This window comes from Odocoileus virginianus, chromosome 30, assembly GCF_023699985.2.
Source record: "Odocoileus virginianus isolate 20LAN1187 ecotype Illinois chromosome 30, Ovbor_1.2, whole genome shotgun sequence".
In the NCBI taxonomy this organism is placed as follows: domain Eukaryota; kingdom Metazoa; phylum Chordata; class Mammalia; order Artiodactyla; family Cervidae; genus Odocoileus; species Odocoileus virginianus.
Genome location: NC_069703.1, coordinates 4,865,363 through 4,885,121, shown reverse-complemented (window position 1 = coordinate 4,885,121; position 19,759 = coordinate 4,865,363). Strand labels below are relative to the sequence as shown.

General features: G+C 40.8%; 1 protein-coding gene across 3 annotated transcripts in view; it reads left to right on the top strand.

Annotated features, from left to right (window-relative positions):
• The window catches only part of DNAH7 (dynein axonemal heavy chain 7), a 258,907-nt gene that overhangs the window by 170,496 nt on the left and 68,652 nt on the right, over positions 1–19,759 (top strand). For all 3 annotated transcript variants that reach the window (XM_070458472.1, XM_070458471.1, XM_070458473.1), the window contains 2 exons: positions 6,140–6,303; positions 19,599–19,753. In XM_070458472.1, the coding sequence (XP_070314573.1) occupies positions 6,140–6,303; positions 19,599–19,753 (319 nt within the window). The remainder of the gene's footprint in view (positions 1–6,139; positions 6,304–19,598; positions 19,754–19,759) is intronic.

Here is a 19,759-nt window from a genome sequence, read left to right as displayed (position 1 = left end):
AGTTAGCTTGGTGACCAAAAAATGCTATATTAAATACTCTTCTAATTGTTTTAGAATTATTTTTGAAACAAAAAGATCTACTTTAGGATATCATGTGAAATGGTAGGCCCTAGTAAAAAAAAATAAACAAGTATAAAGGTATCAGGATTTTTTTTTTATGTTGTTAAATCAACTACTCTCAATGAGTCTCAATAATAAATCATTTCCAAATGACTTCAGAAGCTAAAGCTTCCTAAACCTTTAGTTTTAGTTTAGGAAAAGATGAACCTGCCTAAAAACAATTGATCGGGGGATCTTCCCTAAGAAAATGAATACCAAGTTCCCTGCTTCAAATTCCCACCCCTCTGATGAATTCTGCCTCAGTCTTATCCTTGACCCCACTCCTAACCCTGCTTCTTCTCCCGGCTTTTTTCTTCCACTTTTCAGTTTCTTTCTCAATGAGACCCAGCATATTCTTCAGCTCTCTTTAGGAATACAACCCAGGACATGGCCCTGCCAATGCAGAAGAAGGCAATGAGAATAAAGAGAAATTTGAAGCATTTGGCAGTAGCTTCTGGTGTCAAGGAAGGAGAGAAAGAGTAAATGAAAACTCACTTCTAAAGTGGGGCTTTGTCACTTTACAAAGCATTTATTTTGTTCCTGGTCTCAGTTGAGATTCACTTGATTTCAAGGTTTCTCTTAAGTAGAGTTGGTTCTTAGAGGCCATTATTTTGGTTTGTTTGCTTGCTTTTAGCCAAACTGGTTTAAAATCCTCATATTGATCGTGCTTCTGTCTTCAGGCTTCTGGGTTCTGGAAGCCCTTGTCCTGGCACATGAGTTTCATATTCTTCTTAGCTTTCTGTCTTCATTTGTGTCTGAACAACTATCTACGGTTATAGCCTCTACGTGAAAGTGAAAGAGGAGAGTGAATCAGTGCATATGGTGACTGCAGCCATGAAATTAAAAGACGCTTGCTCCTTGGAAGAAAAGCTATGACCAACCTAGAAAGCATATTAAAAAGCAGAGACATTACTTTACCACAAAGGTTCGTCTAGTCAAAGCTATGGTTTTTCCAGTGGTCATGTATGAATGTGAGAGTTGGACCATAAAGAAAGATGAGCACTGAAGAATTGATGCTTTCAAACTGTGGTGTTGGAGAAGACTCTTGAGAGTCCCTTGGACTGTAAGGAGATCCAACCAGTCCATCCTAAAGGAAATCAGTCCTGAATATTCACTGGAAGGACTGATGCTGAAGCTGAAACCTCAATACTCTGGTCACCTGATGAGAAGAACCAACTCATTGGAAAAGACCTTGATGCTGGAAAAGATTGAAGACAGGAGGAGAAGGGGACAACAGAGGATGAGATGGTTGGATGGTATCATTGACCAATGGACATGAGTTTGAGCAGGCTCTGGGAGTTGGTGATGGACAGGGAGGCCTGGTGCGCTGCAGTCCATGGGGTCACAAAGAGTCGGACATGACTGAGCAACTGAACTGAACTGATAGCATTGACATCTTGTAGTTCAGATAATTAACATTTAATATGACGCTTGTTTGCTTGACAGTTTCAGAGCCTAAGGCTTATAAAGATTAAGAAAATTGCTCATAACCACACAGTCGGTTAATGACAGAGCAGAAAAGAGACTTGTCATCACCCGAATCCTCACTGAGCCCTCTTTCTACTCTTCTACGTCAGGTTGGAATGATGGAGGAAGTAGCTGCAGGGCCTCCACACTGCTCTGTTAGTCCCCACCATCCCTGGGTGTCTGCTCTGGGTCCAGCGCCATGCTGAAAGTCAGCATCCTGGGCACCCCTCCAAATCCAGCCCTCTTCAGTGACTCCTTCCAAAACACAGCATCTTGTGCTCACTCCCTAGTCACTTGCTTCCCCTAGCATGAGGGCTACCAGTTAGACCATCCACACAAATGCTTCCAAAAAGCACTGAGACCAGAACTGAGACCTTGAAATTTACTGACAGAAGCAAAGCAACACTTCAGCTAGACTCAAGACCTAAGCTCATAGCTCCTTCCATGAACTCACAGCTACTGTCCCCACCGCTGATTTGAGTAGACACATCATCCCATCCCATCTAAGAAGACTTGAAGGCAATTTTATCTCTTCCTTGTTTTACTGTAGCAACCTAGGCCTTTACTTATCTAGTCTCTAATGTCACTGTTCCTTCCTTTGAATTTATTCTCCACTTCCTACTCTGTAATCATTTTTCTCTTTCTCCTGGGTCAGGGCAGCTGGCAGTTTTTACCCCATCAAAAGTTTCCCATTTGATTCTAAACACAAGGGTAATAGTAGCAACTTCACTTCTCTACCCAGATCCCCACCTGGCTTCCTGTGCTTTCACGTCACACAACCAGCACCTGTGGCTTTTTTTGGCTGACTTCCCTTGGGTTCTTGCTGCTGCTGCTAAGTCGCTTCAGTCGTGTCCAACTCTGGGCAACCCCATAAACGGCAGCCCACCAGCCTCCCCCGTCCCTGGGATTCTCCAGGCAAGAACACTGGAGTGGGTTGCCATTTCCTTCTCCAATGCATGAAAGTGAAAAGTGAAAGTGAAGTCGCTCCATCATGTCCAACTCTCAGCGACCCCATGGACTGCAGCCCACCAGGTTCCTCCATCCATGGGATTTTCCAGGCAAGAGTACTGGAGTGGGTTTCCATTGCCTTCTCCGCCTTGGGTTCTTAGAACCCACTCTGCCCAGTGCTTGGATAGCTAAAATTGCCTGGGAATTTACTTCTCTGAGGTGGGCTTTAAAGAAAGACAGGTGTGAGAGCCTGAAGGTCTGTCTCCCTTCCTTCTGGTTAACACAAATCCAAGGAATAAATTATACCCACTGTAGGATCAAGCTGAAACTACCTGTGCAGAACTTTCCTCCACCTTTTATTGGTTCTTTCCCTGTTCTTATACTGCCTCTCTTAATATCTCTTCCTTAATAAATCACTTCACATAAATCTTCATGTCAGAGTCTGCTACTAGGAAACCCAAGTGAGGCAAAAGGCCTTAAAACAATCTTGGTTTTTTTTTTTGTATTTTTTTTTTTAACTCTAACATCAAAGGTTCGGGATACCAAGAGCCCATAGTAAGTAGCTACAGCCCCTCTCTCCAGGCTCGAGCCTGAGTAGTTGTCAATTATTCATCCACCCTTTTAGATTTTCTAGTACTCCTCATGATAAAATGTAGAAAATTCCAATTCTCCTGGCATAACTGGGGCCACATGTTTGATTGTAATGCCCATGCCAGTCTCAAAGACAAAATTCTACAATGTTGTAAGGATATACAGGCCCTGGAGTTGAATTAATTCGAACCTTTTAAGAGATCTTTTCCCTACCGATAATCAAAGTCAAAACTGCTCTGGTGGTGGTACATACTTTCACCAAATTGTTGTACAGTCGCTCAGTCACATCTGACTCTTTGTGACCCCATGGACTGCAGCACACCAGCTTCCTTGTCCTTCACCATCTCATGGAGCTTGTACAAACTCATGTCCATTGAGTCGGTGATGCCATCCAACCATCTCATCCTCTGTTGTCCCCTTCTCTTCTTGCCTTCAATCTTTCCCAGCATCAGGGCCTTTTCTAAGGAGTTGGCTCTTCACATTAGGTGGCCAAAATATTGGAACTTCAGCTTCAGCATCAGTCCTTCCAATGAATATTCAGGATTGATTTCATTTAGGATTGACTGGTTTGATCTCTTTGCTGTATAAGAGACTCTCAAGAGTCTTCCCCAACACCACGGTTCAAAAGTATCATTTCTTCGGTGTTCAGCCTTCTTTATGGTCCGACTCTCACATCCATACATGACTATTGGAAAAGCCATAGCTTTGACTATACGGACCTTTGTCAGGCAAGTAATGTCTGCTTTTTAATACGCCGTCTGGGTTTGTGATAGCTTTTCTTCCAAACAAGATGTCACCCTTAATGGTCAGTTTTCCATTTCCACCATCTGTTTTGCCACCTGATTATTAGCTAGGGTTCTTAGCTTGTATTTTTACTTGCTTGTTCAGAGGCCCTCATGTTAATTTCGCTTATTCTCTGCTGCTGCATTCTTACAGATGTTGAATTGAGCCACTTAAACTTCTAACCAGAGTTCATCTGTGATGACATACCATACCTGTCAACTAGAGAGAGCATTCCACAGCAACTGTTGCTTTCCTTTTCCCTATTCTTTCCTGTATCATTGGCTATGAAGCCTACACCAGCATATATTTTCCAAGCTATATCTTGGAAAACCTTCAGACCACCCCCCAAATCTTCAGACCAACAAAAAAACCAAAACATGCCCGTAGGAACTGTGTACTAGGAAGCAGAGTCAAACTGGAGATGCTCCCTGCCCCTCCACTCTAATGGCCAGGCCATCTGTTCTAATACCAGCAGCCAAATCAAGCCAAATAAAAAATGCAGACGATACTTATTAAGTATTCATGAGTGTGCTGCCTTCACTCAGTCTTGAATCATGATTAACAACTCTGAATTCCCTTTTATGGGCAGTTTGCTAAGCCCTCACCTCAACCATTTCCCTTATCAGGCTATGATAATCCTGGGTTACAATAGGCACATACCCAACTTCCAGAGGACTTCCCTTGTGGCTCAGCTGGTAAAGAATCCACCTGCAATGTGGGAGACCTGGGTTCGATCCCTGGGTTGGGAAGATCCCCTGGAGAAGGCAAAGGCTACCCCCTCCAGTATCCTGGCCTGGAGAATTCCGTGGACTGTATCGTCCATGGACTCACAGACAGTGGGACACGACTGAGTGACTTTCACTTTGACAACCTCCAGAGACCCCCGCAGACACCTAGTCCTTGCTTCCCAGGGACTAGTACTCAGGAGACCAGTCCTCAGGGAGCCCGGGAAACCTGGCCCCTCCACCCCACTCTGCTTGGCGTTTGCAGACTGCCCCCTACAGTTGCGGCTCACCATTTCCCTGTGTCCAGGTGTAGCGTCCTGTGGGGCAGCTTTCTCTCATTCGGAGCTTTGAGTGATGGAGTTCTGCCTCTCATCTAAGGAGTGACTCTATGTGGTGTCCCACCATCCAAGAAAGTTTAATCACACCTAAGCTCATATAATTATGACACAAAAGCCTGGCAGGAAACACTTTAATCAAAATAAAAGTATCATCTATAAATGGACAGTGTGAAATTCTGTGCCATGGATGGGCTGCAGTGAGAAGAACACAGTATCATTTCGTCAATATTCCTGCCAAAGGTGCATAATCTGAATTGACTCTTGAGAGAACATCACGCAGATGCAGCTGTGGGCTATTCTAGGGAATAACCAGGTAAGCAAGGTGGTGAAAGGCATCAGTTGTCCCCAAATCGTCATAGCCTTTTCATGCGCCAAAGGAATATTGGTCCAGTCTACTCAGCAGGAGCCCGAGGGAGATGCTAGTGCCCACCATGGCCTCTCAGCTAGGCACACACCTGGCACGCACAGCACCCTCATTTGCCCATGGACTGGTATCAATACCACATATATATGCCCCTTCCTAACCTATTTTCTCTCCAGTCATGTCTTCCACTATTTCTGAACCCTTTGATCTGTAACCTCATATTGGACCTTGATTTCTGATTTTCTGAGTATGAACCCAAGCTTGATGTACCATTTTGTATTCCTGAGCATCCTAGCATGCTTTGCCCCAGGTCGGGTATCCAGAACCCTGGTGTGTGCCCTGATTCTTATTGGTGCCTAAGACCCCTGCTGTAGTCGCTTCCCCAGAATAAGTGAGAGGCGGACACAGATGTTTTCTGTGTCCCCTGCAGGTTCACATTGGATTTACTTTTATAGCACAGTATTATAGTGATACTGATAGTCATAACTTAAAGAAAATATATAGAAAAAATGGTAATCTCCATCTACTTGGTCAAATGAGGCTTTAGAATTGTAATCAGCAATTATTTTTTCCATATACGGAGTTCTGAATTCACTAGTAAGTGATCTATCTAAATTTTATCTTAACAGTAGATAGAATTTTCATTTGAATACATAGTAGAGTTTCTGAATTATAATTTTACTTCAAAATATGATGAACACAAGTCAATTTTAAGGTAGTTTCAACCATGGTTTGTTGGCTCAAAGTATGATTGAGGATTTTACAAAATACTTTTTTGGTAACCTCCAGCCTCATTTTTATATCTCTCTGTGTATGTTTCAAAGAACCAAATCAAGGAGTGGACAAATTTGTGCAAAAGAAGAGATATCCCCTGCTCTGAAGATTATTCCCTTATGAATATTCTGGGAGAAGCAGTGACAATTCGAGCATGGAATATTGCTGGATTACCTTCTGACTCATTTTCTATTGATAACGGGATCATCATAATGTAAGGAAAATGTTTTTCTCACAAATATTCTCTGTCAATCAATAGATTTATTTATCTGTACACCTTTTTTAATGTAGCTAGTAAACTTTCAGAGTATTGAAAAAATGTGCTTAATTAATTAGTTAAATTAAATATGGACGAGCACATCCTTCTCCAGTTAATGTTGGAGCAGTTGAGTATTGGAGACAGTAGTAATTAAACTAAAAACCTCAGATGACTTTTGCGTAATTTTTAATCAATTTTAGCAAATAGAGCAAAACCCTGCCGTAAGTAAGTGAAGTCCCAAATGTGTATTCTCATAGAACACAGAGTTTTGTTATTGTAGGTTAATGAAACATGCAGGGGTAAATTTCTGGTGATGATGTCTTAGTCCTACTGGGTGTGGGACCACCTTAAGTGGTATGGATACATTTCTGGGTCCTGGACTGATTGGGGCTTTTCAAAAAGTGGTGCTATTCCTAGAATCTCATGGTTAGTAGATAAAACCCATGGAGATGAGGCTGGGAGGATACTTGAGGCTCATCCAACCTCACCTTTCCTCAGGGTCTTGCCTTTCAGAAGCCAAGGACTTCACTTTGCCCTCCTGTGAGGACAATTATTAATTGCGTTATTTTCAAGGTCACATAATGAAGGGTCTTCTATCACTGGGCCAGTCTTCTTGGAGGTTTTAGCATATTAGCAATAGCACAGGTAAACCATCAGCAGGAAACATTAAGTTTTGTGTTACATGTTTTGATTAGTTGTTAGCTTACTACTGGAAAAATACTTGATATGATAGTACTTAAAGTAAAAATGGTTGAGGCGTGTAAATTTTTAAAATAGAATTAGCCACTATGTGTAAAAACCAGTTTTTATTAAGTTTTTATGAGTAATTTTTATGAAACTTATTCTACAAATTAAAATTACAGTGAACAAATTTCTTAACTGTTCGGCAAATGATCCTGACATACGGATTTTTATAGCATTTATTTACTGGACTATTGTAAAAGGACTAAACTTTCCCAGGAAATACTACTCAGCCATAAAAAAGATGAAATCTTGCCACTTGCAACCACATGGATGGACCTTGAGGGTACTATGCTAAGTGAGATAAGTTAGATGGGAAAAGACAAATACTGTATGTTTTCACTCCTGTGTGAAATATTAAATAAGTAAGTAGATAAATAATAAACAAAACAAGCGAGCACATGGAGACAGAGAGCAAAGTCTGTACCAGCGAGGAAGGGGTGTTGGGGGAAGGTGAGATAGACAAAGGGCATCAAAGGTTTGGTAATGAATGGAGACTAATCCTTTGGTGGTGAGCATGCTGCAGAAGTAAAAATGTAACATTGTGCAAGTAACAATGATAATAAAATTTCATTTTAAAAATTTCAGTAGAAAACTAAAGAAGTCTGCCTTTTACCTTGTCCAGCGGGACCAATTATCTTCAGCCTCAATAACAGTCCAGTTGTTGTTGCTGCTGCTGCTGCTGTTTCCCTCTCAGAAAAAAAACCTTGTTCTTCCCAAACAGTCGTGAAAATAACTGATCATGTCCCATGTAGTAGTAGTTATGCATTTATTATTTTGATTTGCAGTTTATATACCTTTGTTCTACCTAGAAGGACATCTAAACCTATTCTTATAACTGTTATCTATTCAGTGGAAAATAATATGCTTGTTAGTTTCTAGCAAATAAATACCCTTTCTTTTAGGTCCAGTCATATTTCAATAATACTGGAACTGTTGATGAATATTTCCACTTTTAAGATTCCAAATCTTTCAGTGATTATTTTTCAAGATGAACTCCCATTTCAGGAGGTAGAAAGTAGTTTTAATGAGTCATAACCCCTGTGTGTTTGCTATTTGTTTGTAAAAGTTTTGTATTATTAGAAATAAGTAATGTTGGAAACCTTACTGAGAAGGAAATAGTAATGTTTTTTCATTCTTGGTTTTTTGGTCAATGATTTTGGTAATCTTTTACTGAGAGGTTTCAGGAAATAGGTTAAGGTGATCATGTTGAGGGCCTTCCAGGTGACTCAGTGGTAAAGAATTGACATCTGCCAGTGTAGGAGACACAGGTTTTTATCCCTGGGAAGATTTCCTGTAATAGAAATGACAATAGGCTCCAGTATTCTTGCCTGGAAAATTTCTTGGACAGAAGAGCCTGGCGGGCAACAGCCCGTAAAGGGTTGCAAAGATTCGGACACAACTGAGGGAGTGAGCGCGCATGCTTGATCATTTTGAAGTATCAGATAAGTCTTCCTTGCCAGTGTCTTCTTCCTTCCCCAGAGATACTTACTTGATAATAATATCTAATACAGAGCACTTACTAAAGACCTGATTTTGTGTTAGATACTTTTCATATACTATCCCAGCTGAGGGAGGAGTTGATAATTTAGGAAACTAATCCTAAAATTAGAATTTTAATCCTTTGAAATACACCACTGCTATATATCTAAATTCCTTCCTTCCGTGCATGCTACATATATCATCATGTTGTTCAGTCGCCAAGTCGTGTCTGACTCTTTGTGACCCCATGGACTGCAGCACACCAGGCTTCCCTGTCCTTCAGTATCTCTCAGAGTTTTCTCAAACTCATGTCCATTGAGTTGATGATGCCATCCAGCCATGGTGTGGTTAATATCATTGAAATTAGATGTAACAGATTATTATTTTTTTGTTTTTACATCTGATTTTTGTTGCCCTCTTCCCCATTTCTTGTTATTTTAGAATATTTGAATGATCACCATTTTTAGTATCCCATTTTAATTTATCAATTTTTAACTATAATACTTTGCATTATTTTTCAGTACACATTTTCACAATCTATCTAGAGATGTTTTACCACTTCAGTTAAGACGTAGACGCCTTGTAACTGTACAAGTGCCCTCCCCCTCCCCTGATTATGCCACCGTAGTCGTATGTTTTACATGCGTCGAAAATCTGCCCCTCCACACACACTCAGCATTTTGCCTCAGTATCCATATACATTTGAAAGAACTAAAGAGGGGGAAATAGCCTGTTCTATTTACCATTTTTGCTCCTTCTTTATTTCTAAAACTCACTGTAGCATCATTTCCCCTAAGGGTGAAGAACTTTAGCATTAGCATCTATTTAGAGCAGATCTGCTGGCCCATACTTTTGAGAACATCTTCATTTTGCCTTTATTCTTGAAGGATATTTTCGGTGGACATGGAATGCTGGGTTGACAGTTCTTTTCTTTCAACACTTTAAATATGTTCTACTGTGTTCTGGTTCCATGATTTCTGATACAAAATCTGCACTCTTTTGAATAATTGTCATCTAAATGTAATATATTATTACTGTCTGATGCTTTAAAAATATGTTTTTTCAAATCTTTGGTTCTCAGCAGTTTGATTATAATGAGGCTGGATGTGGGTGGGGGGGTTTTGGTTTTTTAGTCTCTCCTTTTCAGAATTGAGTTTCGTGAAGCTGTGAATTTACACGTTTCACTGAACTTAGGAAAGTTTCAACAGTTTTTTCAAATGTTTTCCACACCAATCTCTTTCTTCCTTCTGGCCCAAATGACATGGACGTTAAACCTTTTAATATTTTCTCACAAGTCTTTGAGACTGTGTTTCTTTTTTTACTATCCTTTTTATTATTCAAATTGGATAATTTTTATTCATAGGTCATCAAGTTCACTGATTGTCTACTATTGAGTTCTTACAGTGAAGTTTTTATTTCAGATATTATCCTTTTCAGTTCTAAAATTTTCATTTGGTTCTTGTTGTACTTTCTATTTATCTGCTAGAATACCTCTTTCCATTTGTTTTTAAAAATACTCACCTTTACCAAATGAAGTGTTGTTATGATGACTGCTTTAGAGGGTTTTTTCCTGATAATTTTAGCATCTGTTTCTTTCAGAATTAGTCACACTGTGGTTCTTTGTATACTGAGTAACTTTGGATTGACTCCTGTTAGAGCAGCCTGAGCAGGTTATGACAGCCCTCAGACCCTGTGCACAACAGAGGTCCCTTTCTCCAGCTCTTCTCTCCAGGGAGAGGGACTCCACTCAGGGTTTTGGTGGCTGCATCAGCACTGCTCTGTGGTGGCGATGCTGTAATGCGGCGGGGTGGACCTGCGGGGAGGGCAGAGCGGTCCCCTCAGTGCTGTCTGCCTCACAAGTGATTATTTTCTGTCTTCTCTTTTGAGTTTTTGCTACCTGTGCCTGCCGCACGGTTCCCTGCATCAGGCCCATGCTCAGGTCAAAACCAGAAGAAGAGAAAACACACACACACACACACACACACGCACACGTACAGGAAAGTCACCACTGCCTTGCTGGTCATCCCTCAAGCGCTAACTTTTCTTCCATTCACTTCTTATTGCTTACTTTTTAGAATCTGTGAATTGTTGGTTTTTGTATTTTATCTTACTGTCTTCAGTGTGATCAGTGACAGAGATAGGTTCTAATGAACTTCACCAAGTTTGGTCACCACCAGAAGTCCTTTCTTCTGATTTTGAGGTGGTGTTCTTTGGACCAGTATTCTTCATTCAGGAGTAATCTCTTATAAACTGTCCATGTTTAGAATGAGTGAACTTGTATGGTCTTTGTCAGATTTTTTTTTTTTTTGCTATTGCCACTTCAGTGGATTATCACATGCAAACTTTATTTGGTTTAGGAAAAGAGGATAAAAAAGAGTCAGCATGGTTCCTCCGTCAGGATATACAATTTAGTTGAGTGATGCAGCTAATAAATTATAGAATTACCATAATAAAATATTATCATTATGTGAAAGTACATAAATGTAATATGGATGAATGGCTAAAGAAGTTCCATGAGAAAAGATATCAAGACAGGCTTTGTGGACTGATAGCATTTGACTTCACCATGAAATGTAGGTAGTACTTGAACGTGAGAGGATGGGAAGAGGTACATTTTGGATGAAGAAACAGCACAAACAAGGTATTGTACCTAAAAAATATGGAAGCAATAGAAGAGTGAGTCATTTTAGTTTCTTTCAGTTCAGTTCAGTTCAGTCGCTCAGTCGTGTCCGACTCTTTGCGACCCCATGAGTCGCAGCACGCCAGGCCTCCCTGTCCATCACCAACTCCCAGAGTTTACTCAGACTCATGTCTGTGGAGTCAGTGATGCCATCCAGCCATCTCATGCTCTGTCATCCCCTTCTCCTCTCGCCCCCAATCCCTCCCAGCATCAAGGTCTTTTCCAATGAGTATTGGAGTTTCAGCTTCAGTGTCAGTCCTTCCAAATGAATATCCAGGACTGATCTGTTGTAGAATTGACTGGTTGGATCTTCCTGCAGTCCAAGGGACTCTGAAGAGTCTTCTCCAACACCACAGTTCAAAAGCATCAATTCTTTGGCGCTCAGCCTTCTTCACAGTCCAACTCTCACATCCATACATGACCACTGGAGAAACCATAGCCTTGACTAGATGGATCTTTGTTGGCAAAGTAATGTCTCTGCTTTTTAATATGCTGTCTAGGTTGGTCATAACTTTCCTCCAAGGAGTAAGCGTCTTTTAATTTCATGGCTGCAGTCACCATCTGCAGTGATTTTGGAGCCCAGAAAAATAAGGTCTGACACTGTTTCCACTGTTTCCCCATCTATTTCCCATAAAGTGATGGGACCAGATGCCATGATCTTAGTTTTCTGAATGTTGAGCTTTAAGCCAACTTTTTCACTCTCCTCTTTCACTTTCATCAAGAGACTTTTTAGTTCCTCTTCACTTTCTGCTATAGGGTGGTGTCATCTACATATCTGAGGTTATTGATATTTCTCCCAGCAAGCTTGATTCCAGCTTGTGTTTCTTCCAGCCAGCATTTCTTATGAGGTACTCTGAATATAAGTTAAATAGACAGGGTGACAATATACATCCTTGACGTACTCCTTTTCCTATTGGAACCAGTCTGTTGTTCCATGTCCAGTTCTAACTGTTGCTTTCTGACCTGCATACAGGTTTCTCAAGAGGCAGGTCAGGTGGTGTGGTATTCCCATCTCTTTCAGAATTTTCCACACTTTGTTGTGATTCACACAGTCAAAGGCTTTGGCATAGTCAATAAAGCAGAAATAGATGTTTTTTTGGAAGTCTCTTGCTTTTTCGATGATCCAGCAGATGTTGGCAATTTGATCTCTGGTTCGTCTGCCTTTTCTAAAACCAGCTTGAACATCTGGAAGTTCATGGTTCACATATTGCTGAAACCTGGCTTGGAGAATTTTGAGCATTACTTTAATAACGTGTGAGATAAGTGCAATCATGCAGTAGTTTGAGCCTTCTTTGGCATTACGTTTCTTTGGGATTGGGATGAAAACTGACCTTTTCCAGTCCTGTGGCCATTGCTGAGTTTTCCAAATTTGCTGGCATATTGAGTGGAGCACTTTCACAGCATCATCTTTCAGAATTTGAAATAGCTCAACTGGAATTCCATCACCTCCACTAGCTTTGTTTGAAGTGATGCTTTCTAAGGCCCACTTGACTTCACATTCCAGGATGTCTGGCTCTAGGTGAGTGATCATACCATCATGATTATCTGGGTCGTGAAGATCTTTTTTGTACAGTTCTTCTGTGTATTCTTGCCACCTTTTCTTAATATCTTCTGCTTCTGTTAGGTCCATACCATTTCTGTCCTTTATTGAGCCCATCTTTGCATGAAATGTTCCCTTGGTATCTCTAATTTTCTTGAAGAGATCTCTAGTCTTTCCCATTCTGTTGTTTTCCTCTATTTCTTTGCATTGATCGCTGAGGAAGTCTTTCTTATCTCTCCTTGTTATTCTTTGGAACTCTGCATTCAAATGGAAATATCTTTCCTTTCTCCTTTGCTTTTCTCTTCCCTTCTTTTCACAGCTATTTGTAAGGCCCCTCAGACAGCCATTTTGCTTTTTTGCATTTCTTTTCCATGGGGATGGTCTTGATCCCTGTCTCCTGTACAATGTCACGAACCTCCTTCCATAGTTCATCAGGCACTCTGTTTATCAGATCTAGTCACTTAAATCTATTTTTCACTTCCTCTGTATAGTCATAAGGGATTTGATTTAGGTCATACCTGAATGGTCTAGTGGTTATCCCTACCTTCTTCAGTTTAAGTCTGAATTTGGCAGTAAGGAGTTCATAATCTGAGCCACAGTCAGCTCCTGGTCTTGTTTTTGTTGACTGTATAGAGCTTCTCGATTTTTGGCTGCAAAGAATATAATCAGTCTGATTTCAGTGTTGACCATCTGGTGATGTCCATGTGTAGAGTCTTCTCTTGTGTTGTTGAAAGTGGGTGTTTGCTATGACCAGCACATTCTCTTGGCAAAACTCTTATTAGCCTTTGCCCTGCTTCATTCCGTACTCCAAGGCCAAATTTGCCTGTTACCCCAGGTGTTTCTTGACTTCCTACTTTTGCATTCCAGTCCCCTATATTATATGTCCTATAATGAAAAGGACATCTTTTTTGGGTGTTGGTTCTAAAAGGTTTTGTAGGTCTTCATAGAACTGTTCAACTTCAGCTTCTTCAGTGTTACCGGTTGGGGCATAGACTTGGATTACCGTGATATTGAATGGTTTGCCTTGGAAATGAACAGAGATCATTCTGTCATTTTTGAGATTGCATCCAAGTACTGCATTTCGGACTCTTGTTGCCCGTGATGGCTACTCCATTTCTTGTAAGGGATTCCTGCCCACAGTAGTAGATATAATGGTCCTCTGAGTTAAATTCACCCATTCCAGTCCATTTTAGTTCGCTGATTCTAGAATATCAATGTTCACTCTTGCCATCTCCTGTTGTACCACTTCCAATTTGCCTTGATTCATGGACCTAACATTCCATGTTCCTATGCAATATTGCTCTTTACAGCATAGGACTTTGCTTCTATCACCAGTCACATCCACAACTGGGTGTTGTTTTTGCTTTGGCTCCATCCCTTCATTCTTTCTGGAGTTATTTCTCCAATGATCTCCAGTAGCATATTGGGCACCTACTGACCTGGGAGTTCCTCTTTCAGTATCCTATCATTTTGCCTTTTCATACTGTTCACAGGGTTCTCAAGGCAAGAATACTGAAGTGGTTTGCCATTCCCTTCTTCAGTGGACCACATTCTGTCAGACCTCTCCACCATGACCCGTCCGTCTGGCCCCATATGACATGGCTTAGTTTCATTGAGTTAGACAAGGCTGTGGTCCTGTGATCAGATTGGCTGGTTTTCTGTGATTGTGGTTTCAGTCTGTCTGCCCTCTGATGCCCTCTCACAACACCTACCGTCTCACTTAGGTTTCTCTTACCTTGGACATGAGGTATCTCTTCACGGCTGCTCCAGCAAAGCTCAGCCGCTGCTCCTTACCTTGGACGAGGTGTAGCTTCTTACGGCTGCCCCTCCTGACCTTGAATGTGGAGTAGCTCCTCTGGGCCGCTGCCTCTGACCTCGGGAGTGGGGTCGCCTCTCTCCGCTGCTGCCTCTGACCTCAGACGTGGGGTAGCTCCTCTTGGCCCTCCTCCGTGCAGCCACTGCTCCTTGGACGTGGGGTTGCTCCTCTCGGCTGCCGCTCCTGACCTTGGGCACGTTTCTGCACGGTCCATCGCAGCCGCGGAAGTATCAGTCAGTCAGTCAGTCAGTTCAGTTGCTTAGTCATGTCTGACTCTTTGCGACCCCATGAATTGCAGCACGCCAGGCCTCCCTGTCCATGACCAACTCTCGGAGACCAAACCCATGTCCATTGAGTCAGTGATACCATCCAGCCATCTCATCCTCTGTCGTCCCCTTCTCCTCCTGCCCCCAATCCCTCCCAGCATCAGGGTCTTTTCCAATGAGTCAACTCTTTGCATGAGGTGGCCAAAGTATTAGAGTTTCATCAGTCCTTCCAATGAACACCCAGGACTGATCTCCTTTAGGTTGGATCTCCTTGCAGTCCAAGGGACTCTCAAGAGTCTTTTCCAACACCACAGTTCAAAAGCATCAATTCTTCGGCACTCATCTTTCTTCACAGTCCAACTCTCACATCCATACATGACCACTGGAAAAACCATAGCCTTGACTAGACGAACCTTTGTTGTCAAAGTAATGTCTCTGCTTTTTAATATGCTATCTAGGTTTGTCATAACTTTCCTTCCATAATGCTGTCTAATGCTCACATAATCCCCCAACCTTAAATATATTTCTTAAGTGTGTAACAGAATGAAATTTTAAATATAAGTTTTGTTTCATAAAGACTCTACCAGGAAATTACTAGAGCTAATCAACGAATACAGTCAAGTTGCAGGATATAAAATTAACACACAGAAATCTCTTGCATTCCTATACACTAACAATGAGAAAACAGAAAGAGAAATTAAGGAAACAATACCATTCACCATTGCAACAAAAAGAATAAAATACTTAGGAGTATATCTACCTAAAGAAACAAAAGACCTATACATAGAAAACTATAAAACACTGATGAAAGAAATCAAAGAGGACACAAACAGATGGAGAAACATACCGTGTTCATGGATTGGAAGAATCAATATTGTCAAAATGGCTATACTACCCAAAGCAATCTATAGATTCAATGCAATCCCTATCAAACTACCAACGGTATTTTTCACAGAACTAGAACAAATAATTTCACAATTTGTATGGAAATACAAAAAACCTCGAATAGCCAAAGTAACCTTGAGAAAGAAGAATGGAACTGGAGGAATCAACCTGCCTGACTTTAGACTATACTACAAAGCCACAGTCATCAAGACAGTATGGTACTGGCACAAAGACAGAAATATAGATCAATGGAACAGAATAGAAAGCCCAGAGATAAATCCACGAACCTATGGTCACCTTATCTTCGACAAAGGAGGCAAGGATATACAATGGAAAAAAGACAACCTCTTTAACAAGTGGTGCTAGGAAAACTGGTCAACCACCTGTAAAAGAATGAAACTAGAACACTTTCTAACACCATACACAAAAATAAACTCAAAATGGATTAACTAAATGTAAGACCAGAAACTATGAAACTCCTAGAGGAGAACATAGGCAAAACACTCTCCGACATAAATCACAGCAGGATCCTCTATGATCCACATCCCAGAATTTCAGAAATAAAAGCAAAAATAAACAAATGGGACCTGATGAAACTTAAAAGCTTTTGCACAACAAAGGAAACTATAATCAAGGTGAAAAGACAGCCCTCAGATTGGGAGAAAATAATAGCAAATGAGGCAACAGACAAAGGATTAATCTCAAAAATATACAAGCAACTCCTGCAGCTCAATTCCAGAAAAATAAATGACCCAATCAAAAAATGGGCCAAAGAACTCAACAGACATTTCTCCAAGGAAGACATACAAATGGCTAAAAAACACATGAAAAGATGCTCAACATCACTCATCATCAGAGAAATGCAAATCAAAACCACAATGAGGTACCATTACATGCCAGTCAGGATGGCTGCTATCCAAAAGTCTACAAGCAATAAATGCTGGAGAGGGTGTGGAGAAAAGGGAACCCTCTTACACTGTTGGTGGGAATGCAAATTAGTACAGCCACTATGGAAAACAGTGTGGAGATTCCTTAAAAAGCTGGAAATAGATCTGCCATATGACCCAGCAATACCACTTCTAGGCATACACACTGAGGAAACCAGATCTGAAAGAGACACGTGCACCCCAATGTTCATCGCAGCACTGTTCATAATAGCCAGGACATGGAAGCTACCTAGATGCCCATCAGCAGACGAATGGATGAGGAAGCTGTGGTACATATACACCAAGGAATATTACTCAGCCATTAAAAAGAATTCATTTGAATCAGTTCTAATGAGATGGATGAAACTGGAGCCCATTTTACAGAGCGAAGTAAGCCAGAAAGATAAAGACCATTACAGTATACTAACACATATATATGGAATTTAGAAAGATGGTAACGATAACCCTATATGCAAAAAAAGATAAAGAGACTCAGATGTATAGAACAGACTTGTGGACTCTGTGGGAGAAGGCGAGGGTGGGATGTTTCAAGAGAACAGCATCGAAACATGTATATCTAGGGTGAAACAGATCACCAGCCCAGGTTGGATGCATGAGACAAGTGCTCGGGCCTGGTGCACTGGGAAGACCCAGAGGGATAGGGCGGAGAGGGAGGTGGGAGGAGGGACCGAGATGGGGAATACATGTAAATCCATGGCTAATTCATTTCAATGTATGACAAAAACCACTGCAATGTTGTAAAGTAATTAGCCTCCAACTAATAAAAATAAATGGAAAAAAAAAATAAATATAAGTTTTGTTTGTAGTTTCACTCTCACTTCCTTTAGTTTCTTATTGATAGCATCCCCTTTTTATTAGTTTGTTGCATCTAAGATATTGCACTATTCTTTTGGTCTCATTTCTTCCCCAATATAATTAATATTATAACATGAATTCTGTCCCCTCACCCACTATGAAATCCTATGTTGAAGATGTAACCCACTATGTTATTATATCTGGAGATAGGGTCTTCAAAGTGATGACTAAGGTTAATAAATAAGGTCATAAGGGTAGAACCCTTATCCAGTGAGAATGGTGTCCTCCTCAGAAGAGGGAAAGATAGCGTGAATATACGTGCAGACCAAAGGCCACTTGAGGACCCAGCAAGAGGTCTGTGTTTTCTGCAAACCGAGGACAGAGACCTCTGCCAGCACCTTGATCTTGAACTTCCAGCCTCCAGAAACGTTAGAAAGTAAATTTCTGTTAAGGCAGTCTGTGGTAGTTTGTTATGGCTGCTCAAGCTGATTAATACATTATATAATGCTAATATTGGAGAACTGTGGTTACCTCCATTTGGGACAAATTATCCAATGAAACTCTAAGTTTGTATTATTCTGAGATGGAAATGAATATATTATCCTGATTCACCCCCAGCTGTTTTTTTTTTTTTGGTCCCAGTCACCTTTTATTTCCTCCTCCTGCTCTTCTAATGCTCTGCATGAATTTGCTGTGCTCACTTATGGAAGAGTATGAGAGTATCTTTAGGGAAACTGGCCAAAGTGACAACTTGTGTTTATTGAAACTTCTAAGAAAAAGAAGAAGAATGGTAATCTTAATGCTGTTTACATTTCACAGAAAGTAGAAAGCTATGAGATTGGATACTATGTCCAGATGGCTGAAACTGGGTAACTCTTTGTGACCCAACGACACCCTGAACTGTAAACTGGGTGCCTTGTGGTGGTTCACTGCCCTTTTTCTTGTCCTAAAAAAGGAGATATGAATGAGAATAAAGCAATAAGTATGAGCTCTCTCATCAGGCAAATCCTGACTTTCATAGAATATATTTCTGTCCATAAGAAGCTCACAGTCTCTGGGCAAGTATGTAGTGAACAATTGGATTGGCAAAAAAAAAAAAAAAAATCACTTGGGTTTTTCCATAACATCTTATGAAAAACTCGAATGAATTTTTGACCAATCCAATACAAATGTGACATTAAGTTTACAAGTCCTTTAAGTTACTGGGTCAACAATTGTGTTAACACTTAAGGGTTGATTGTCATTATGAAGTTTGCTGCTGCTGCTGCTAAGTCGCTTCAGTCGTGTCCAACCCTGTGCAACCCCGTAGATGGCAGCCCACCAGGCTCCCCCATCCCTGGGATTCTCCAGGCAAGAATACTGGAGTGGGTTGCCATTTCCTTCTCCAATGCATGAAAGTGAAAAGTGAAAGTGAAGTCACTCAGTCATGTCCGACTCTCAGCGACCCCATGGACTGCAGCCTACCAGGCTCCTCCGTCCATGGGATTTTCCATGCAAGAGTACTGGAGTGGGGTTGCCATTGCCTTCTCCAATGACGGTTATTTAGATGATACAAAATTTTGCTTCACATCTTTTTTTTAGACCATTAAAGAGATATGATGTCTCCATCTTTTCTCTTTGCCTCTTGATAGATAGCAAATGATAGCAAATAAAAGCAGATGTAATGACATCAAATGATATCATTATAATGATAACAAATGATAGCAGATAGAAGATGAAGAAATGAAATGGCTTGCCCAAGGTCACAAGAGTGATAAACAGCAGGGCCTAGTGAAGAACTAGAGTTTTCTGATTTCTGGTACTCTTGACGGTTATCATTGTGATTTAAGTAGAAAGAACAGTAAACATTTTCAAAAATATCCTTTAACATTTAAGAAGTTGCAGTTTTCCAAAAGGAGTAAAAGAACTTGTGTTAAGTTTGCCAGATGGCTTTTATAGTTGTCATTCTAGTAGCCTGTTCAATTTAAATGTCTCTGCTTCAAGAACCACAGTTTCTCAAAACAAGTTACAAAATAAAATAACACTATAAAGTATAAACTGTGAGAAAGTGATGCATGCATCTTTAAATAGAGACAAATTGTCTTCCTTTCCCTTTCAGGAATGCAAGAAGGTGGCCTCTGATGATAGATCCTCAAGGTCAGGCTAATAAATGGATCAAGAACATGGAAAAAACCAATAGTCTTCACCTAATTAAATTAAGTGACCCTGACTATGTCAGAACTTTGGAAAACTGCATCCAGTTTGGTACCCCTGGTATGT